This window comes from Cydia fagiglandana, chromosome 13 (genome assembly GCF_963556715.1).
Source record: "Cydia fagiglandana chromosome 13, ilCydFagi1.1, whole genome shotgun sequence".
NCBI lineage: Eukaryota > Metazoa > Arthropoda > Insecta > Lepidoptera > Tortricidae > Cydia > Cydia fagiglandana.
The window spans coordinates 10,519,145-10,544,011 of record NC_085944.1 but is presented as its reverse complement, the minus strand read 5'-3'; the positions used below and the strand labels follow the sequence as shown (position 1 = coordinate 10,544,011).

Sequence of the window (24,867 nt, the reverse complement as noted above, 5' to 3'; positions counted from 1 at the left end):
AAACGATCAGTCAGAGAGTACTTGGTAGTTTGTCCAAAGTGAAAAGCAAACGGTCAGAAGCATGTTAAGTAAACTAACACAAGGGAGGCCAATTACTTCATTATTGAATTTGGTTCTAATGTTGGATATTGCATAGTTCTTCAATATAACATCCAGAAATCCATGGCCATTGTCTTTTTGTTTTTATGTCCGAAAACAAAAATTCTCATTACTTTAAGCCAACCCGTTATTCTGTTTTTAGTATTTGTTGTTATAGCGGCAACAGAAATACATCATCTGTGAAAATTTCAACTGTCTAGCTATCACGGTTCGTGAGATACAGCCTGGTGACAGACAGACGGACAGACGGACGGACGGACGGACAGCGAAGTCTTAGTAATAGGGTCCCGTTTTACCCTTTGGGTACGGAACCCTAAAAACTAGCAGAATAAGCTTACAATGCATTGAATTATACTTAGAATAAATGCGCATATACGAATACGTACGCAGACATTTCTGCTTGATATTTACAACATTTATTTCATTATAGTTTGGTTTTCTGTATCTTATCTTACATAAATATATGTATTGTAACTTGAGTCATGTCTAATTAAATTACGGTCAGATTGAAGGAAGGTGATACTTATATAGCACAGGTTTTTTTACATTAACTATTTTAAGTATAATGTCGGGAGTCGTGGAAGACAATACGGGAGAGGCCTTTGACCAGCAGTGGGACACCTTAATAGGCTAGCAAAAAAAAAGTATAATTTTAACATTTTATCAACTTTTAGACATTTTATTCCCGTGTTCTCAGAAATTTTCTAAACATGGCCACGCTTTAAAAAAAAATTGTTAGGCACCCTAGGTTTTGGTGTGTTAAAAACGGGCTAAATTATCAACAGTTGTTGTTTGACAAAATAGGATTTATTGATTAACAATAAAATAAATGAATTATTTAAATAAATATAAAATACTTTTAACTAGAGTACTTTTTCAAAATCACATATTCTTCCGACGCACGGTACGCCGCGTTACATTTTTTTAGCAAAGTTAATATAAAATGCAGTTTAATAGAACGCTTGAATCCCCGTGATGCATCTACCTAAAATAAGCGCATGAATATCGTGTGTGCCTTCGTAGGTGTTCACCGCTTCCAAGTTCATAACGTGTCTTATGATATGATATTCATCAGAGACTCCATTACCACCGAGCATATCTCGCGCGACTCTCGCAATCTCCAGAGCTTTGCCGCAACTATTACGCTTTATAAGCGAAATCATTTCTGGCGCCGCTTTATCCTGGTCCTTCAAACGCCCAACTTGAAGACAAGCTTGGTAGCCGATAGCTATCTCCGTTAACATATCGGCCATCTTTTTTTGCACAAGCTGGTTCGCGGCGAGCGGTCTTCCAAATTGAATCCTATCTAATGTGTACTGCCGGGCGATCCGCAAACATGTCTCAGCGGCACCGAGGGCGCCCCAAGCGATCCCGTAGCGCGCGTTATTGAGACATCCGAAAGGCCCCTTCAGGCCCTCTACATTCGGTAATAAATTTTCCTCCGGTATAACCACTTCGTCTAGCAATATCATGCCTGTTGTAGACGCTCGCAAAGAAAATTTACCGTTGATTTTAGGCGTGTCTAGACCTTTTTTGACTTGTGACCGCTCGACAATAAAGCCCCTGACTTTATTGCTGTCGTCCTTCGCCCAGACTATTAAGACGTCAGCGATTGGCGAGTTCGTGATCCAAGTTTTTGAACCACTTAGTGTATATGTCTTAGTTTTGGCATCATACTTAGCCCTAGTGACTAATCCTCCTGCGTCGCTGCCGAAGTTAGGTTCTGTCAGACCGAAGCAGCCGACTAATTCTCCTTTGGCCATCCTGGGTAAAAACTTTTGTTTCTGTTCTTCAGTGCCGTAATTGTATATAGCGCCCATGGCCAAACTGCTTTGAACACTTAAAGCTGATCTGTAGGCTGAGTCAACAGCATCAAGTTCCCTGGTGATCAATCCGTAGGTAACGTAGGAAACGCCAGCGCAGCCGTAGCCCTTAATCGTGCAGCCGATTACACCTAACTCCCCCATTTCTTTGTAAATTTCTCTGTGGAAGATTTCATTCCGGTTCGCCTCAACAACTCTTGGCAGTAGTTTTTCGTTACAGTAGGCCTTGAACGAGTCCCGAACCGCCTTTTCATCGTCGTGTAATTGTGCATCTAAATTCAGTGGATCCTCCCAGTTAAAAATTGTCTTCGCGTTGTTTGAGCCTGTTGTTGACAGAGCACGAAAACTGCTCGTATTTTTACATAAGATTGATAACAAGTTGGTAGTTCTGGATACTGCCATTGTAAACAACTTTAGTAGATAAATATACTTCACTTATTCACTATATACAATTTCTTATTCACTTTTTTTTAAACTTCACTTGTTTTTAAGAAAACTTTCAATTTCACGTATCTATTATGAACATAACCTCGCCAGTGACCCAGTGACAGCCGAACTGAACAGCAGCTATATTCACACTACGGATAATATACGTCAACACAACGCCTGTTGTACAAGTTTAGCAAATCCACGAACGTGTTGCAGACGCCATGACCCTTATCGCCTCGACATACGATATATTATTGCTAAAACTTGTTACTAAACTCGATATTTAAATAGATACGTAATCAGTACGCTAATGTGTGTAAATTATCTTATTTACATCATACGGTTTTACATCGGTACAATTTTAAGTTTTAAAACGTTTCCATTGAGTTGTTTTTACAATGTATGTATACAATTTGTTTTGTTGTTTATCTTTAATACCAACATATTATAACAAAACGTTTGAGATACTATGTGATATAGTTTATTCAAAGATAAGTGTTGCTGGGTACTATAAGCTATTACATATATCTCTCAGTTTTGTTAAGGTAGGTAATTGTAGCAAATTATCACATAAAACAAAAAGGAGATTAAAGTTTGCCAAACCAACTAAATTCGTTTTTCTCTAAATGTCATGTGTGTGTAATATTTACTTGTTTTTTTTATTTATAATTTTTACTTACATAGTCACACTATTCCATATACCTATACCTAATATATGTATACATACTTATAAATAAAACATGAACCTAATGTAATAAATGTGTACCCTGAAAAAATAAGCAACATGCTGCATTTATTATGCTTTCCAGTGAGCAATAAAAATATGTTGGTTTAATCCTCGGCTTATTTTGTCACATTTCCCGCCACGAGGCAAGTACGAGCGTGGGGTAAAAAAACACAAAACAACTTTAGGACGCGGGGACAGCGGACAGTCATAGGAAAAACGTAGCTGTGAGAATTTTGATAAGGTTAGATTATCTGCTGGATTACTAACCTTTACCACAGAATAAATAATAGTACTAAGTACAGAAGACTCACTCTCTAACAAAACGCGTCTGTTACGATCAGCACAGATATGGCCGCTAGGTGGCGACAGCGCCACGCGCGGCTTATGGCAAACCCCAAAATTGGGGCCGAACGGATGTACTTTCAGCTGCCTGTAGCAAAGCGACGAAATCGCAGAGTGAGACACGCCTGCCTTTACTCGTGATTTATTTAATTAATATCAATATTCAACAATGAATAGAAGTAAAGTGACCTATCACAGTCCTGCGTGACGTTATTACCTAATTCTCATCATGTGCAGCCTACACCCGGACAGTTTACCGTGTAGGTACTTAATTCCTGAACCGATAATGATATAACATGCTAACAAAAAAATCGACCAATTGCGAGTCTGACTCCCACTCTGACGCTCGGCTTGTTCATACCTATCGAGTTTGAGTTCTGTTGAGTGTCAATAGCTCCCTGGTAATGCAGAGATCCGATACGGCACGGGCAAAACTAAATCTATAAACTGAGTACTTAGTGACTGACACTCATGGTTTAAGTATGTAATGTATTCGATAAAATGTAATATCACAGTGAATGTTGACCCGCTCCGGGAATGAAGTGCAAGGCCCTAAAAAGGTTGTTAAACTAACTTTGGACACTGTGAAAGCGTTATTTTTGACATAAAATCATAAAACTCAGCAGCACAAAAGCTAGGAATAGCACAAAGCGCAGATAACGACTATTACGAACGTACTTAAATAACTTATAGATAACAATCGCATCGTTCTATTACGAGTAAATGGGTTGGCTTCTATGTATGCTCCGTACAATGTAGATCCTCATAATAGAGGAGGGATGAATCTTCTATAAATTATTCACTCTCTATTTGCATGACAAACGAGCAGGAAAGGTCTTAGACCTTTAATGGTCTCTTAACAGTACCCACTCCATCCTTTAACACTCCAGGGCCCAACACTCTTTAATGGTCCCGTGATTTTTCCCAGTCATATGCAAATGTGTGATTATAGTAGAAGAGCCGGCCGCAAATTTTCTAACCGACTTGATACCACGATGAAATGCACAATGGTTTCCCATAAAAGTGATGCTAAGTCCGAATTCGATAGTCTGCCACGGCGGAACTTGCCGAAAGTACGAAAAAGAAGGCCACTTCCGGTGCGAAAAAAGGGGGCTGATTTAACCCATCTGATACCGAAATAATAGTTATGGCAGCAGTTAGAAATTTACATGTAGACACATAAAAGCGAAGTCTGCCAGTATTTTTTTTGCCGGAAGTGCTTGGCAGACGCTCTCAAAGGTGGCCAACGGGACCCCTAATTTAACCCATCTGATACCACCATGAAACCAATTCCAGTTGGTAGGTATGAACCCTCATGTCAGGAATATATAAGTCTGCCAAGGCTTTTCCTGCCGAAACACCTTGGCAGACGAGATTATGTAAGCAAGGTCGGCATCGGTTACCCTACACTAACCCATCTGATACCACCATGAAACCAATTCCAGTCGGTAGGTACGAACCCCCATTTTAGGAATATATAAGTCTGCCAAGGTTTTTCCTGCCGAAACACCTTGGCAGACGAGATTATAAATAAGATGACCATCGGTTACCGTACACTAACCCATCTGATACCGCCATGAAACCAATTCCAGTCGGTAGGTATGAACCCTCATTTCAGGAATATATAAGTCTGCCAAGGCTTTTCCTGCCGTAACACCACGGCAGGCGAGATTATGTAAGCAAGGTCGGCATCGGTTACCCTACACTAACCCATCTGATACCACCATGAAACCAATTCTAGTCGGTAGGTATGAACCCTCATTTCAGGAATTTATAAGTCTGCCAAGGCCTTTCCTGCCGAAACACCTTGACAGACGAGATTATGTAAGCAGCATCCACATACGAGGGATCCGTATTTTGGGATTATACAGATTACGGACATTATTAATAGCTGTAGGCTTATTTATTACTTTATGCTTATACATATTTGTATATTATTATGTTATTAACAAAATATATTTATAATTTATTAAACCTAAACTCAATAAATTGGGAGTTCATTACCTGCTTACGGCAGTAGTAGGGATAAGTGGGTGAGTTCTGGCTCACTGAGCGAGGCCAACAGTCCCTCCCCCTTTTTTCCCTTGTTGAGGCCCTGCAACCTTGCCTTGAACCCAAACTAATGTCATTGTAGCTCGAATCTAACCTAATTTATTTTTATTGCTTTTAGAATATTTCTATTATCTACTTTTGCAAAGTTAAATGTTGAAATCTCTATTTCGAAAAATGGAATTTTAATGTGACTTTAACACGTTCACTGCGTTACGGGGGCTTTAAGCCCCGTACGATGTCATCATTCAGTGCGAAGTTAAATTTATTTTAGAAGTTAAAGGGGGAGGGGAGGGTGCACACATTTTACCACTTTGGAAGTGTCTCTCGCGCAAACTATTCAGTTTAGAAATAAATGATATTAGAAACCTCAATTTCATAAGCGATAAGACCGCTTGTTGTTACCTCTATTGTCTTTGTTTATGTTATTGTCCATTTATTGTAAACTAAGTGTATGTTAGGCGTGCAATAAAGAGTATTGTATTGTATTGTATCATTTTTGAAGACCTATCCATAGATACCCCACACGTATGGGTTTAATGAAAAAGACATTTTAAGTTTCAGTTCTAAGTATGGGGGACCCCCAAAAATTTTTTTTTTTTGTGTTGAAATCTTAATGCGGTTCACAGAATACATCTACTTACCAAGTTTCAACAGTTCTTATAGTTTCGGACAAAAGTGGCTGTGACATACGGACGGACAGACAGACAGACATGACGAATCTATAAGGGTTCCGTTTTTTGCCATTTGGCTACGGAACCCTAAAAAGGAGGTATTAATTCGGTTTTTTAATGTTTGATATCTCCGTCATTTCGGGATCGATTTTGAAAATTATTTTTTTAGTTGAGTTTTAACTTGTAAGTATATACATACAGATTGGTTTCGTCTTTGTCAAAACCCAGTTCTGATGGTGAGATTTATGAGGAATCGAGGGCACTCTTCAAATCTTGTAAACCCTGGTTCACGTTTGTATGGGAAAAATTCAAACTCTAGCTAGAAGAAGCGGCACCCCCTCATTTTGTTACACTTATTATGTTGACAAAATACGCCAAGTTTGTAATCTTACAATCTTAACTACAAGGACCCCATTTGAAATTTTTCAAATTGTATGAAATCAAAAAAAAATAAGTTACTATTTTTTTGATTTGATTGATGATAAACTGTCAAAAGCTCGAATCTTTGGAGCAAATTAAGCCATATTTTGCAAATGTTGGCTCCGTCAAATTTATGACCCTTAACATCAGAAGTCTTCAACGAAACTTTGACGCATTCGAGGTAGCACTAAAACGAACAAACACCGTTTTTGAGGTTATCATACTTACCGAATGTTGGCTAAATGCAAGTTCAGTGATCAACCGCCTTCCAGGTTACAACGCCTACCATACGACCAGGTATATCAATAAAAGCGGAGGTGTAGTAATATATGTGAAAGAATCTCTTAATGCTGTTGTCACGGAACCAAGTGTTGATGATGCAAATTGCCTGTCGGTTTCTATCTCTGACCAATTTAAAATTTTTGCTATTTACCGCTCCCCGTCATTCCGCGACATAGAAAAATTCATTTCTTCTCTAGACGTAGTACTTAGCGATGCCACGGGGTTTAGTAATATGTTATTGATTGGCGACATAAATATCGACATAATGGATTCTTTAAATAACCAGTCCGCTGACTATCTCCATCTACTGGCTATGCATGAATTTCTACCAGCAATTACTATCCCAACAAGAAGTAACTCATGTTTAGACCACATCTTTGTTAAATCTAAATGTCGTTCACTTGGGGCGGTTTGTCAATGTCCTATCACAGACCACGATATCGCCATGGCCGCAATTGCAGCCCCTGACAAAACAACCACCCAACGCTCACGCTGGAGGTCAAAAACTGATTTTGCAGCGGCAGCGTTAGAATTAAACTCAGCAGATTGGTCCAAGGTTATGAACTCTAAAAAAGTAAACGAGGCAGTTGCGCACTTCAACCAAGTCATTGCTGTAGCACTAAATAATAACACCAGTCGGGTGAAAACAAGCCGCTCTAAATTTAATCTGAAGCCTTGGATAACTCCTGGCTTAATCAGGTGTATGAAACACAGGGATATTCTGCACAGTAAAGCTCGAGCTGCGCCAAACGACATAAGTCTTCAGATTACTTATAAGCGTTATAGAAACTTTTTTAACAATCTCCTGTTTAAACTCAAAAACGATTACCATAGTAAATTATTAACGGAGGCCAAGGACAATCCAAAGAAATTATGGAAATCAATAAAAAATATATGTCACACTCAGAATTGTAATGATTATGCTATTCAACTCACAACATTGTCTTCTTCGCCAAAAGAGTCTCTTAATATGTGTAACCAGCATTTCGTGACGGTGGGACAAAAGTTGGCTGTGGAAATCCTTAATAAACTCTCGGAAACTCAATCTTCTTTAACCTCCAAAGTAAAACTGTGTCATTCATCTGCTAACTCCTTATTTTTCAGCCCAACCGACGTTTACGAAGTTGATAAAATCATATCAAATCTTAAATCGGATAGCGCTCCAGGCCCAGATTCTATTACGCCACTTTTTATTAAAGAAATCAAAAACGCTATCATTGAACCACTAACCTATATTTGTAACCTGAGTTTGATCTCTGGATGCTTCCCAGATAGTTGGAAATTGGCTCAGGTATCTCCGATTTACAAAAGTGGATCTAAAAGTAACCCCAATAATTATCGTCCTATATCATTACTCAGTGTTTTTTCTAAAATCTTGGAAAAAATTGCCAATTCTCGTCTCACAAATTTTCTGGACCAAAATAAAATTCTCTCAGATAATCAGTTTGGCTTTCGAAGGGGAATGTCAACCGAGTCCGCAGCTATTCAACTGTCAAATAAAATAGCCAGCTCTTTGGACGAGGGAAACAAATGTCTTGGGGTATTCCTGGATTTATGCAAAGCCTTTGATACGGTCTCGATCGATATCATACTTAAAAAGCTTGAGGCTTCGGGCATAAGAGGGATATCTCTTGATTGGTTCCGCAGTTACCTGACGAATAGACGCCAAGTTGTTAAAATTGGAGAGCACTGGAGCGACCAACTACCAATCTCCTTTGGAGTGCCGCAAGGCAGCATTCTTGGCCCTACGCTTTTTCTTATTTACATTAATGACATCCTTGAACTTAAGTTAGATAAAGCAGATATAATTTGTTACGCTGACGATACTGTAGTGCTTTTTCATGGTAAAACTTGGGAGAATGTTTTTGCGCTCGCAGAGTGTGGCTTGAGAGACATTAGGGAGTGGCTCGATAATAACCTACTTACGCTCAATGTAACCAAATCCAATTTCCTTGCGTTTTCTAAAACATCTGCCTCTACTGCTCCCTCTGGCAGAAATCTAGCTTTACACGAGAACAAATGTCGCAACCCTGTCAATGGTGCTTGTACGTGTAATACTATAACAAGAGCTGTAAGTGTCAAATACTTGGGTCTGTCAATTGACGATAAACTAACATTTAAACAACACATTTCTACACTATGTGGTAGAGTAAGAAAATGCATCTATATAATGAAAAAACTTCGCCGCTGCTCCTCTGAGCATGTGCTTCGCATTGTATACTTTGCGCTCTGCCAATCAATTCTTCAATATGGTTTGATAATTTGGGGAAGCACGACAAAAAGTACTCTTTTGCTGCTGGAGAGAGCGCAGCGTGCCGTTATCAAGGTGATGCTCAGTAAACCTATTCTTTACCCAACGGATGCCCTTTATCGCGAGACAAATCTTCTAAGCGTAAGACGGTTGTTTATATTTAAGGCAGTATCTCGAGCTCATTCCCTAGTAATAAACTTACAAAATTATCCTCAACTTCTTGCTAAAAGAAAATTCAGAGTCCCTCTACCAAATTACAAATCAGCCCTTGGTAAGCGTTCACCCGACTATATACATCTACGTATTTATAATAATATATGTAAAGTTCTTGAACTCCAAAACTGTACATTATGGAACATAAAAACAATTGTAAAAAAGTGGCTCGTGTCTTTAACTTATGAGGATGCGGAGTCTCTTCTTCTCGCCAGTTGATCTGCCGGTACTAACTCTCATATATGTACACACACGCACACACACACACACACACACACACACACACACATACACACATACACACACACACACACACACATATATACACACACACACACACACACACACACACACACCATACAAGTTGCATGCGCGTTTATTCTTTATCCTATTACTACATATTCCTTTATAAATTATATAGTTAATGCTCTCTTGTTAAGTATAAGTATAGTTATCTAGCATAATAATCTTATTGTCAAACTTGCTTTGCACTCCAGGGCCCCATGATACAGGCTCAGCCTAGTTTGGGTTCCGCCAGACATTTCTTTTATGTATAAATTGTACTGTTTAGCAATAAAAATATTTTGATTTTTTTTTTTTTTTGATTTTTATGTAAGTAGTAGTTTTCACATTATTTGAAAGTGTGATTTAAAAGATATTATTTTGAAAGAAAATGTTTTTCTACTTTAAAACTTATACATCACATGTGCAAATAGTGTGAAACCAGATATTTAAATAAAATTCTGAATCATAAATACTCTTTTTGTTGGGTTTCAAACAACATACAAAATTTCAACGTGGTTAAGCACCCCCTTGTATAGTTCGTTTTTTTTAGCATTAGAAAGAACTTGCAAGAAGGTAACGCTACGTCTTACGTAGGCGAACAACGCGCGAACGCGGCGCGGCGCGGCGCGGCGAAATCAATCCTTTGATGCCCATAGAAGTGTCCTACGTAAGCGATCTCGTTGCGAACGCGGTGCGGCGCGATTTGCACGCGAATGTCAGGCGGCGCGGCGCGGCGCGGCGCGGCGGCGGCCGCTTTCGCCGCGCCGCGCCGCGCCGCGTTCGCGCGTTGTTCGCCTACGTAAGACGTAGCGTAAGCGATCTTAGAATGTCTTTTAATTGAAAAACGCTTTTCAACATTCAAAAACTATTACTTATGAAAGCAGACGAATATAAATGATCGTACTAGATGAATAATTATTACATACACTCGCGTGCAAAAGTATTGCATCACTTTGCATTTTTTCAACTGCACCCAATAATTTTGTAAACCGGTTATTTTCCATTAATTATTTTAATGGGATCATGTCCCTTGAAGTTTTAGCTTTACGAAAAGTTAAAAAACATGGAAAACGGCCCAGTATTTTTCAAATTATCGGCATTTTCCCGATTTGTGAGCGGTTTCGCGTTATCACGCGCACGAGTTGCGCTACCCTTGACCCCTATAAAACGGGGGGTAGGGGAGGGGTTGTTATCAGTCACTTATCAAAAGTTGACCGGTACACATCTCCGCATATTTTCCCGTGAAGAAGACCTGTGAAAAATGGAAACCACTGAAGCTGAAGTCCGCCAAGTCGTCCAGCTCCTGCAAGAGGGGCGTAGCCAACGTTCAGTAGCTGCCACGCTGAATTTAAGTCAATCTACAGTTTGGAGAGTTTACCAGAGGTTCCAACGGACTGGATCCTTTACTTCAAGACCAAGAAGCGGCCGCAAAAAGTGTACATCAGAGAGGGACGACCGCTTCATTGTCACAACATCTCTCCGAGATCGACACCTGACAAGCGTTGCCATCCAGCAGCGTCTGGGTGAGATACGAGGAGTGGCTGCCAGTGAGTGGACAATAAGAAGAAGACTCAAGAAAGCGAACTTGACACCCAGGAGGCCTGCAACAGGGCCCAGATTGCTGGCGCGACACCGTACAGCCCGAAGATAGTTTGCAGAAAATCATATGGACTGGACCATTAAGCAATGGACCCCAGTTCTCTTCTCGGACGAGTGCAGAATATGTTTGAATGGATGTGACCGAAGAGGAAGAGTCTACAGAAGGCCAGAAGAACGGTTCGCCCAATGTTGCTTCTCCGAAAGGGTCGCCTATGGCGGTGGATCCGTGATGTTCTGGGGCGGCGTTTCCTACGACGCGCGAACAGAGCTGGTTTTCGTGCCTGGCGGGGGCCGTGGCGGTGGATTGACCGCTGCAAATGCAGGATAATGCCCGTGTCATACCGCTAGGGCCACCGCAGCCTACCTTCTCGAAGTGGGCATCGACACCATGGACTGGCCAGCGATGAGCCCGGACCTTAACCCCATTGACCACGTGTGGGACTACCTGAAAAGGAGGATTCGGAAGCGGAATCCTGCCCCGGCCAATGTTGAGGAGCTGAAGGGAGCCTTGCTGGAGGAGTGGGACGCTATTCCACAAGATTTCATTAGAAAATGAATTAGGTCTATGAAAAACCGCTTGATTTGTGTGAGGAGGGCTAGGGGTAGCAACACCAGGTATTAATTTAATAATAATAATTTATTTTGTATTAATTAAATGACTTTTATTCTTAACTTTCCTAAATTTATTTCTCGACCATTGTGTCGCTACTTTCAGTTTCTGATTTTTTTTAGTCTTCAGATTTGAAATTTCATTAAATTTCCCAATTTTCTAATGCGTTAGATTATAATCTTTCAGTTGATACCAAAATTTTCAGAATCGGCTCTAGAATTACAAAGATATTGGGTGCGGACGAAAAAATGCAAAGTGATGCAATACTTTTGCACGCGAGTGTATTTGCCGTAACTTATTCTTAAAATGTGTTTTTCAATTAAAAGACACATCAAGATTGTTTACCTAATTTCTAATGCTAAAAAAAACGAAGTATAGTTGAGATAAATTAAGAAACTTGGTGTATTTTATCAACATAATAAGTGTAACAAAATAAGGGGGTGCCCCTTAGGAAAAAAAATGTTTTTTGAACCACCCTAACATATAGTGATACTGGTGTATTTTAAACAAACCAAGCATTTACATTCAGAATTGTGACATTTGATGAAGTGAAACTGCTGATGATCTGAATGGAACTCTTCAACGACGCATAGCTCATGTTTGGGGATTTGTCCTCTTCGTTATGTTTGTTAAGCACGTTAGATTTTTAAGTCATATTATCGTGAAGCTCAAGTTCTGATGATGGGATCCATAAGGAATCGAGGGAACTCTACAAATCTTAATGGCATTGTATAGTGACTCTTGTATTTTCATCAGGCAAACAAGGATTTACATTAAGAACAGTGGCATTTGATGAAGTGGTATTGCTGATGGTGATCAGAACGGAACTCCTCGACGACTTGTCTTTTTCTAATTGATTGTTAAGCAAGTTACCCCACTGGCAAAACAAGCAAGATTTTGAATTCGACTTCTACCTGAACCTGGACGCGGACGCGGACCCGAACTCGAGATCGCGAATTCGGACACGGACTCGTTTTCTATTTGGTTGGTGTAAATGGAGTTGGTGAATTTTTTGATTAATTCGGGCGAAAACTGGAAGCTTAGGTATGATAAAATGTTCATGAAGAGAAATTGTAAGAGATGGTATCATTACCAACAACTGTGGAAAATACTGTTTAGTTACTCTTTATTTAAAAATAGCAAAATCAAATTGCATGATTTCATTCGTTTTCTCCACTGTACACAGAATAAGTAATGATATTTAGACTAGACAAAAAATGTTCTATTACATAAGTTATATGCATAAAATTGCCTACAAGAAAGATTCAGTACAATTTTTCGCTAGGATCAATATTAAAAGAGATTTTAACGCGGGAAATTTAATTATAATCACTTCTAAGGTCCCGTTTTTTAGGTTTTCGTAAATAACTCATAAACGGTGGCCAATATCAAAAAATGTTATTAGACGTTAATAATCTACACAAAATTTTGAACAAAAAAGATTCAGTATACTTTTTGCAGGGATCAATATTTAAAAAGATAGTAAAGAGGGAAAGTTAATTATACTAAATTCTAAGGTTCCTTGTTTTTATTTTTTCGTTAATAATTTGAAAAGTATGACTCATAGCAAAAAAAATCTTATACATAAATAAATAATAAACGTAAAATTTCCTACAAGAAACATGCAGGACACTTTTCGCTAGGATCAATATTTAAAAAGACAAAGCAGCGGGTAAGGGGTCATCCATTAATTACGTCACACGTTTAGGGGGAGGGAGGGGGTCAAGAAAATGTGACATATTGTGACATGGGGGAGGGGGAAGACACAAACTTTGTGACGTCACTTTAACTTCATCAGTAACCGAAAATTTATTTAAATTATTTAGTTCGCTGTACATTTAAATAACAAGTTTTTAAAACGAAAATAGTTTTTAATCGTTTAATTTTCTTTCCTAAGCAGTTTTGGGTTACAAAATTACTGATATTTATATCGTCAAAAATATTTTGATAAAATATTAATAATACTTAGGTACTTACTTAATTCGATTTGGCGATTTCGTATAAAAAATGTGACGTCACACTAGGGGGGGAGGGGTTTGCCAAATGTGACCAAGTGTGACAAGGGGGGGGGGGAGGGGTCAAAAAACCTAGAAATTGGTGTGACGTAATTAATGGATGACCCCTAAGTTAATTATAATCAATTTTAAAGTCCCGTTTTAGTTTTTTGTAAATAACTCGTAAACGGTGTCCCATAGCGAAATAGGTTTTTAAGAATAAATTATCTACATAAAATTTCCTCCAAAAAACATCTAGAACACTTTTCTCTAGGATCAATATTTCAAGCGATATTAAAGGAAGAAAGTTAATTACAATCAGTTCACAGGTCACTTTTTTTTTAGTTTTTCGTAAATAACTCGTAAACGGTGGCCCGTTGCAAAACAATATTCTACATAAATATTAAACATAAAATTGTCCACAAAAAAGATTATGTACACTTTTTCGCTACGATCAATATTTAAAGAGGTATTAAAGGGGGTAAGTTAATTATAATCAATTTCCAGGTCCCTATTTTTAGGTTTACGTCTATATAGGTAAAGAACTATTTTATTTTATTTTATTTTCAAAATTTAGACCCAGTAGTTTCGGAGATAAAGGGGGGGGGGGGTGGTATTTTTTTGTATTTTAATGTTTTATTTTGGGGAAGGGGGCTTTATCTCCGAAACTACTGGGTCTAAAATTTTTAAAAGATACACAGAATAGAATCTATAGATGACAGGAAAACCTATTAGAATTATGCAGTCAAGCGCGAGTCGGACATTACTTATAGTTTTTGAACCGATCCCTACAGGTTTTTTAAAGGCAATTCACTCGCGTTTCACATATATAAAATACACTGTTAAAAATTGGGTAATGTACGGAACCCTTGCAACGCGAGTCCGACTCGCGCTTGGCCGGTTTTTATTCATTTTGAGGTACGGAACCCTAAAAAGAGAAAAGTGTTCCATATGTCTTTCGTAGAAAATTTTATATCGATTATTTATTTACAAGAACATTAATAGTAGGGTCAGTAAGGAACACAAATGTATGGAAGTGCATGCACTTTAGTCTCAGGCGATGCCGCTTGGCACGATTGTTCCTTAGGTCAAACAAAGTTGATCTGGCCCGGTAGCCAGGAGATCGTACCATGCAGACCCCCCAAAAAGGGGGGGGGGGTGAAAGGGTCGGCTCCCAGGTCCAATCTATGCTATATTCCTTCCTAGTCTTAGCGACTAGGGCAAGTTATATATCATTTTCGTATAAATTAGGGACGAGGAATTCATTTTTGAAAGAATTATTATGCTTTTCCATACAAAAAAAAATGATTTTCGTATAAAACATGACAATGTTATGTAATTTTTGGTGACAATTTTGGATGTTACAATCACAGTGTGGCGATTTGCACTAGATAAAAAATTGGACGATGCATGTAGCCCATGTATTCTTTATTTTGGAAAATATCACTTTAAAGTAGGCATTCATACATTTTTATGTAATAAAAAAATAAATTATAGCGCGTGGCGGTAACGACTTCCATACAAATGGAACTATGCCCAAAATCAAAGATTAAAAATGTTTACTAAAACACTGAATTTGACATTTTAAAAGTTTATATATAATGTTTTAATAATTTTTCCAAGCGTTTTTGCCCTTTTTTGGTACAACTTTGTTGTTTATATCTTTCTTCCATACAAACTTTCTCCCCCCCTTATTTGCCCCCCTTAAGCGTTGATTTTATAAAATTTTATTTTAATTTAAACTTAAACCTGTTGCATTTAATTGATGTTGAAAATTTCAGCTTTATATCTTCAGGGGTTTAGATTGTATGATGTCTGGAAGTAAGCAGAGTTTTGTTAGATATTATAATGTATGGGATATTATGAAATAAAATGTCTTTAGCTCAAACACATATAGATCCCAAACTACTGAACATTTTAACCTGAAAGTTTGAACATCGATTAATTACTAACAGCCGTATTCATAAAAAATCCTTAAATGAGGAATGATCAGCTTATTAGCTAATCCACTGTTTAGGCTTAATAAGCCGTTGATAAGAACCATGATTTATAAACGTTTATTAGGGGTTTCTTAACTAATAAGCAGATTAGACCCGTTATGTTGGCATCTTGGCACATCATAGACAAAAATATGGCTGAACATTAATTAAAAAAAAAAGTTTGACAGCAGCACTAGCGGTAAATCATAAAATCCTGAACAATACGATGCACAATTTTGACCAGTTTTCTGGGTTATTATATATTAAAATAGCCTCTGCATCACAAAAACAAATAAATAATATTGCACGGCCGGAAGTTTTACGAAACTCGGTAAGCAACCACCTATATCATAGTCTGATAATCAGATATGTTACGAGTAAAGTTCATTGCAAGATTTGCAAGCAATATTGATAAAACTATGTGTTATTGCTTATAGTTTCAATATATTGTGGAATGAGGGAAAGAGGGCAGTTGCACATCTCAAGTCAAGAATTCTGCCTGCGCGCCATCGCCACCGTAATACCACGGATTCCAACACATTTTGTTCTGGTGGCGAAACAAACGATATTGACACTATTCATATCAAATGATCGGTGAAGATAAATCAGGTGAGCAAGATTTGGTTATTCATTTCTTAACGTAAAATGTTGTAGTATTTTTATGAACATACCTCGACACCCAAAAAATTATGGCCTCTTCATTTTTAATTTGACGTACTATCGGTGTTTTTTAGAAGAGCAGAGCTAACTAAGCTAGTTAGGAGCTGTTTATAATTAGAATTAGTGAATAACATACTTAACCAACCACACGATGGAACCAATTTATCAGTGAAGTGGTGATTTATCTTAAAAACCTTTTTTGTTCGCCTAGGGCGCAGAGTTAAAGATAAGCGCTTATATATGCAACTTGACAATGACAATGTTTGCAGTGAAACATCTCAGCCAATAGCCGCATTAAAAGGCAAACTGCACAATTCATAATGAGGCAGAAATGTTCATTATTCACAGGAGTGTCGCTGTTGGTAGGTTATATAATTTTAAATCAACAAAGATATCAATATGATTTTTACATAAGGTACTTATCAATCATAACACACCATTGTAGGTTAATTATTTGTTTAAAAGTATATTAGCGTTTCAATTCATAACTTTGTTATTATTGTATAATTTCATTTTATCAAACTACAATTACCGGTAAGAAACAGTGTCTGTAGGTACGCTAGGTAGAAGTATGTATGAACAAAACAGACATGTATGTAATTCTTTAGTTTTGCTGTGAGATAGCTATGGTATTGACAAACAACAACAGAATCTCTGCCTGGATGGAGATCCATTATTCCATATAGTTACCACAACAATATGGAAATTATTCCATATTGCCATATCCATTAGGATGTTATACTTAAGCTTAAAATAAAAGATGATATAGGTTGATTCAATGAGTATATTAATTGAAACTGTGTTCTTTTCAGGTTGTGAGTATTCCATCATCAGCTATTTGTCCGGAGCTGGCTACACAATCCGGAGGCCACACTCTTCTGGCATCTAACCGGCCTGCACACCGCCATCAAATGAAGTTGGTTGTACTGAAATAAAGAAAAAATATTAACTAGTTTAATGATTGTCAAATGTAATAAAATTGTTTTATTTAAGTGGGTTGTTTGATTTCCCTAAATTAACACATGAAATATGTTGATATGTTATAATAAAAATCTCAGTTAAAAACTCATGAACTTGTTTTATTTATCTATCACAATGTAAAAAATTAACTCTGCTCAGTGTGGACTTCAACACAGAACTCAAGTATGCTAGCATTAATACCAATTAACCGAGTACACCCTTCTTTCATAGCAAATAGCACCACACAGCATTCAGTGCAGCGGCAGCATTAACAGTGCCTAGAAATCCAACCAAAGTAGGCCAACCACAGTTTATGTTTTTTACAGTGATAATGATAATACACCTACAAATTGGAATATGATATGTCCCACAACAAAGGTACCTATATACCTGCCCATATTATTCAATTAAGTATCTTCAGTATTGCTGTGCCCTTACAGGTTGCTATGTAATATGTGCGCAATTAATACTTTTTAGTTAGAGCTTGAGAATACCGTGATCTTATAATAAATCAACGTTTTATGGCAGGTAATGAGTATGAAACAAAAGTAGGTATACTCACTTCTTTGCGCTGTAGGAGTTACGGGAGTAGTTTTCATTCTTTTATGATAGGTATATAGGTTGGTGAGGTGCTTTATCCGACGCCGGTGCCCCAGTCGTAGAAGTCTAGTCTTATGGTATAACAGTTCGTATCGCATAAATTGCTTGCATCTTGATGAATGCGACATACAATCGTGCAAACAACTCCTAGCAAAGGCACAATATCTAGGTTTCCCGCTATTTGCGCACTATATCTAGGTATGTAATGGTTTATCTCCTTATTTACACATATTAAACCACTCATTTATTAAATTTAGACGTTTTTTAAACAAAAAGAACACCCAAATCACTAAATTACGATACAAGTCTCATCGACGTTTGCACTAATTTGTGAAATGCTGTCTTGTCAAAATCAGCTGTTTTGTGACCGCCATCTTGTATTTTAGGGATAATAAACAGATAAAGAAGGGTCCACGGCTCCATAACTTTCCGAGGATTTAATAAAGAGATGATCAACTGTTTAGCGCTAAAAAGTGTTTATGAATCACGTTTTGTGACATCCGGTTATCAGCAACTGATGATCAATGCTCTAACTGTTTATGAATACGGCTGTAAAGGTATAAGTTAGTTATAAAAACAAATTTAAAAATATCTACCCTTAAGGGAGGAAATCGGGGGGAGAAAGTTGGTATGGAAGAAAAATAAAAACAACAAATTTGTACCAAAAAAGGGCAATAACGCATGGAAAAATTATTCAAACATTATATTTAAACTTTTAAAATGCCAAATTCAGTGTTTTAGTAAACATTTTTAATCATTGACTTAGGGCATAGTTCCATTTGTATGGAAATAGTTACCGCCATACGCTATAAATATTTTTTTACTACAAAAAAATGTATGAATGCCTACTTTAGAGTGATATTTTTCAGAATAAAGAATACATGGGCTACATCGTCCAATTTTTTATTTAGTGCATATCGTCACACTGTGATTGTACCATCCAAAATTGTCACCAAAAATTACATAACATTTTCATGTTTTATACGAAAATATTTTTTTTTGTATGGAAAGGCATAATAATTCATTCAAAAATGAATTCCTCGTCCCTTTTTTATACGAAAATGATATATAACTTGACCTAGTTGCTAAGACTAGGAAGGAATATAGCATAGATTGGACCTGGGGAGCCGACCCTTTCACCCCCCCTTTTTGGGGGTCTGCATGGTACGATCTCCTGTCTACCGGGTCAGATCAACTTTGTTTGACCTAAGGAACAATCGTGCCAAGCGGCATCGCCTGAGACTAAAGTGCATGCTAAATGACCTTACTGACCCTACTATTAAGAACTTATTTTGCTATGAGCCTTATTTTACGAGTCATTTGCGAAATCCTAAAAATAGGGACCTGGAAATTGATTATAATTAACTTACCCCCTTTAATATCTCTTTAAATATTGATCGTAGCGAAAAAGTGTACAGAACCTTTTTTGTGGACAATTTTATGTTTAATATTTATATAGAATATTGTTTTGCAACGGGCCACCGTTTACGAGTTATTTACGAAAAACTAAAAAAAAGTGACCTGTGAACTGATTGTAATTAACTTTCTTCCTTTAATATCGCTTGAAATATTGATCCTAGAGAAAAGTGTTCTAGATGTTTTTTGGAGGAAATTTTATGTAGATAATTTATTCTTAAAAACCTATTTCGCTATGGGACACCATTTACGAGTTATTTACAAAAAACTAAAAAGGGACTTTAAAATTGATTATAATTAACTTACCCGCTGCTTTGTCTTTTTAAATATTGATCCTAGCGAAAAGTGTCCTGCATGTTTCTTGTAGGAAATTTTACGTTTATTATTTATTTATGTATAAGATTTTTTTTGCTATGAGTCATACTTTTCAAATTATTAACGAAAAGATAAAAACAAGGAACCTTAGAATTTATTATAATTAATTTTCCCTCTTTATTATCTTTTTAAATATTGATCCCTGCAAAAAGTGTACTGAATCTTTTTCGTTCAAAATTTTGTGTAGATTATTAACGTCTTACAGCATTTTTTGATAGTGGCCACCGTTTATGAGTTATTTACGAAAACCTAAAAAACGGGACCTTAGAAGTGATTATAATTAAATTTCCCGCGTTAAAATCTCTTTTAATATTGATCCTAGCGAAAAATTCTACTGATTCTTTCTTGTAGGCAATTTTATGCAAAATACTTATGTAATAGAACATTTTTTGCTATGTGCCACCGTTTAAGAGTTATTTACGAAAAACGAAAAAAACGGACCTTTAATGTCAAATATCTCACTTCCGGTCAAGATTTCGATCGAGCAACCGGCAAATTCGAATTCAGCGGGGTCTAATTAGGTTAAAAAACCCGGTTGCCAAAAAGTAATATGCTTTGCCAGTCGAAATCGATTTTATGAAAAATATGACCAGTCTAATTACTATATATGTTCAGAATATTATTTGAATAAACTTAGGATATGATACTTAGGATAGGAAATAAAATGTGTGTTTTTATATCTTTAAACCCAATTACTAAGTAGACTGCACATACATTAAAGTCACATTAAAATTCCATTTTGCGAAATAGAGATTTCAACCTTTAACTTTGCAAAAGTAGATAATTGAAATATTCTAAAAGCAATAAAAATAGATTAGGTTAGATTCGAGCTACAATGACATTAGTTTGGGTTCAAGGCAAGGTTGCAGGGCCTCAACAAGGGAAAAAAGGGGGAGGGACTGTTGGCCTGGCTCAGTGAGCCAGAACTCACCCACTTATCCCTACTACTGCCGTAAGCAGGTAATGAATTCCCAACGTATTAAGTTTAGGTTTAATAAATTATAAATATATTTTATTAGTAACATAATTATATACAAACATGTATAAGCATAAAGTAATAAATAAGCTTACAGCTATTAATGATGTCCGTAATCTGTATAATCCCAAAATACGGATCCCTCGTATGTGGATGCTGCTTACATAATCTCGTCTGTCAAGGTGTTTCGGCAGGAAAAACCTTGGCAGACTTATATATTTCTAAAATGGGGGTTCATACCTACCGACTGGAATTGGTTTCATGGTGGTATCAGATGGGTTAGTGTAGGGTAACCGATGCCGACCTTGCTTACATAATCTCGTCTGCCATGGTGTTACGGCAGGAAAAGCCTTGGCAGACTTATATATTCCTGAAATGAGGGTTCATACCTACCGACTGGAATTGGTTTCATGGCGGTATCAGATGGGTTAGTGTACGGTAACCGATGGTCATCTTGTTTATAATCTCGTCTGCCAAGGTGTTTCGGCAGGAAAAACCTTGGCAGACTTATATATTCCTAAAATGGGGGTTCGTACCTACCGACTGGAATTGGTTTCATGGTGGTATCAGATGGGTTAGTGTAGGGTAACCGATGCCGACCTTGCTTACATAATCTCGTCTGCCAAGGTGTTTCGGCAGGAAAAGCCTTGGCAGACTTATATATTCCTGACATGAGGGTTCATACCTACCAACTGGAATTGGTTTCATGGTGGTATCAGATGGGTTAAATTAGGGGTCCCGTTGGCCACCTTTGAGAGCGTCTGCCAAGCACTTCCGGCAAAAAAAATACTGGCAGACTTCGCTTTTATGTGTCTACATGTAAATTTCTAACTGCTGCCATAACTATTATTTCGGTATCAGATGGGTTAAATCAGCCCCCTTTTTTCGCACCGGAAGTGGCCTTCTTTTTCGTACTTTCGGCAAGTTCCGCCGTGGCAGACTATCGAATTCGGACTTAGCATCACTTTTATGGGAAACCATTGTGCATTTCATCGTGGTATCAAGTCGGTTAGAAAATTTGCGGCCGGCTCTTCTACTATTAGCATATATTTTATTCGGTCTAAACGACAGCGTTCATGATGTTATAAATTTATTTTATTCGTGGCTTTTAGGTTTCGGTGATTAGTATGGTAACGAACTTAGGGTTAATTAGAATAATTAATCTGCATAAGCTTAAGTATGTATAAGTTAATGCACTGTTGTTTTGTTAAGACATTTATTTATTTATTTATTATTATTAATATCACAGGAAACTTCAAGATGTTCACAAGAGACGACAAGTATATACTAGATCCATTCTAGACACGTTATAGTTTAGATATCAACTAGTTCTCTTTTGCAGCGCAATTCGGGCAACCAATGTCACTTTTACGTTAGAGTAAGATATCTATTAGATGAGAATTGGATCTATAAGTCATATCCTGTGGAAATCGTTCAAGAGTATCTCCAGAATCACTCAAATGTCAAATTTGACAGGTTAGATCTTAAACATATCGTTATCGTATCTTGGTGATGTCTAAAAGATATCTAATAGATGTCTATTTCATAATCCGAATCGGGCCCATAGGTATTTACCACTACATTCTTACTAAATATGACTGTATAAACTGAAATAAGTACACTGAGAGAAAAGGATAACAAAAACACACTTAGAATTACAAAAATAAACTTAATCTGGGGACAAGGAGAGTCAACTAATAGGAACAAATTTGACTTTTGCAATTTCTATTAGTTCTTGCAATTTCTATTATCTGTGTGTTGATATTAGATTTAGGATTACTGAGCTGTTTGTAGAAATAAATAAACTTTACAGAAATAGTGAAACGTCTATAACTGTTATTTAATTCCTGGTTTAGTTTAACTACTAATGATTTTTCTCTCAGTGTACTAAATACCTATGTTCATAAATGTGTACCTAACCTAATCTTGGATTATGGTTTACCTTCACCTACCAAAAGGGGCATCATCAATATAGACCTAATTAATTTAGGTAGGTACCTACTAGTTACGAGCCCGTAATATTATGCGAAACAATTAGGCAAATACAGTAATTTATATGGAAAATGGTTCCCATGCATCGTCGAAATTGATTCTTCTTTGTTGTACTTTTCAGTAAGTACATTTACTATAATAAATCTAAATTACACAATGCATAAACTATCTAAGAGTTTTAAAATTAAAGTTCTCTTTGCAATCAAAACTTTAGCATTTGAACCCAAAACCAAACAAGGAACCGGTAAAGCATTGTTAAATAACAGAACAACAGACAATTCAAAATTAGAATATCGGGGAAAGCAGTCGCGAATATAAATGGAATAGTCATGTTAGTAGCTTGTGGAACTCTCAAATAGAAGGAACTGTATTATTACCTACCAGGTAGGTGGCAGCGTCAAAGTTGCTACCTATTAAATTTTTGGTGCTCAGTATAAGCGGGCAGGTATTTAATATTTTATGTTTTGTCGTCCGAATTGTACTAAGTATTGAACTAAGGCCCGATTCATACATTGATTAGTGTTAAGTTCGAGTTCGGCAAAGTGGCATAGCTCATAACGTTCTGTGGATTCCAGAAGCGCGGTACCGTGCGCATTCCGCGTCGGTTCCTCTTCCTATTATAATTAAATAAGGTATATATTATACCTTAATTAAACAAACGCCTACACTGAACTCAATTGAAACTAAGGCATAATTTAATCTGCTTTAGTAATTAGGCTGCACTTAAAGCTTCCCCGAATTTCGTCTGATATTGATTAGAACGCAATTTACATAAGGGAAACTATTTAGTGAACATCGTATTAATTTTGTAGCATGCTAGTTACATTTACCAAAGCGATATTACGAAATGCTAAATGTAACTATGTGTTTGATTTACATGAGGCGATTTGGGAGCTTACCTATAGGGGCCGTGCGTGTTGGAGGGTCTGCCATCTTGTGGCCTGAATCGGAAACATAAGGGGCTGTCCATAAATTACGTCATCGATTTTTGTAGATTTTTAAACCCCCCCCCCCCCTAAAATCATCCATAAATTATGCTTCGAATGACCCCGTTTCCTTCTACGTCATGCTACTATAGATGCTATACAGAGCCCCCCCCCTAATTTGAACTGACATAATTTTAGAATAGCCCCTAAACTATACATTGACACTTCTCGTCAAAGTAAGTGTTGGCCTCTATACGGCCCCGACACTATCATTAGCAATGACATGAAATTTCATGACGCTCCAGCGTTTGGTCCAGTCAGCTCATGACATTCCTAAATCTCCCCACACACTTATCAGTATTTCTATCAGTATTTTCATCATTACCTTTCACGGGGAATTTTAAGTTATTATTTTCCTAACCGTTCTTAGTTATGTTGTAGTGTACGTTTTGAAGAACACAAAACCAAGACATTATTCAATCATCGATTCAAATATTTCTAACCTGTCGTAATTATACTATGTACTGTGGCAACTCTATGCCCGATGAGCCAGAAAAATGCAGAAAAAGAAATAGTTAATTAAAAAGAATATTTATTTGTTTCAACCTTTTCGTGCGTGCGTGCGCCGACTGTGTGAAAGATTGGTAGTTAAAAAATGTATCCAAATTTTTTTTTATTCTTACCACGAACCGGGAATCAAACTATTCTTAAAGTACAATCAGCATCATATAGTAGGTAGCATCCAAAGTACCTATTCAAATGGTTCGGTACGCCATACATACCTATTATATGGTGTACCGAACTATTTGGATGCTACCTACTATACGACGCTGACTGTACCTACTGGATTCTTCTGTTATGTAAGAATGTATACGTATTTGGTTAAGAAAAAAGGTACCTGATATGTAGGGATTGCAATCCGGTCCGGCGGATCCGGTAATCCGGCCGGATCCGGCACATTTTTCAAGATACCGGATCCGGCAAAATTCACCGGATCCGGTCTCGGATCCGGTAAAGTGAATCAAAGCGATAAAATATAAAATAACAGCTTAAAACACTGCTAAAATTTAAAAGTTCTCGCCAATATTCGAATTTTCTCGCTCGCAAACAGCAACACAACAACTTGTTTGTTAGCCAGTCTTCTAGCCGACGAAATATGTGTAGTCGTAGCGTTGAGATTTCCGTG

The 24,867-nt window shown here is 37.2% G+C and overlaps 2 protein-coding genes and 1 long non-coding RNA gene across 3 annotated transcripts in view; 2 read left to right on the top strand and 1 right to left on the bottom strand.

The window, feature by feature from the left end:
• The window catches only part of LOC134670261 (UDP-glycosyltransferase UGT5-like), a 225,299-nt gene that overhangs the window by 102,167 nt on the left and 98,265 nt on the right, over window positions 1-24,867 (top strand). The window lies entirely within an intron of this gene.
• Window positions 871-2,491, bottom strand: LOC134670237 (glutaryl-CoA dehydrogenase, mitochondrial). Its single transcript, XM_063527959.1, has one exon. The coding sequence runs from the start codon at window positions 2,322-2,324 to the stop codon at window positions 1,050-1,052; it is 1,275 nt and encodes a 424-aa protein (XP_063384029.1). The 5' UTR covers window positions 2,325-2,491; the 3' UTR covers window positions 871-1,049.
• On the top strand, window positions 15,746-17,505 carry LOC134669802 (uncharacterized). Its single transcript, XR_010098982.1, has 2 exons — window positions 15,746-16,107; window positions 16,214-17,505. It is a non-coding gene; the product is annotated as an uncharacterized LOC134669802 (long non-coding RNA).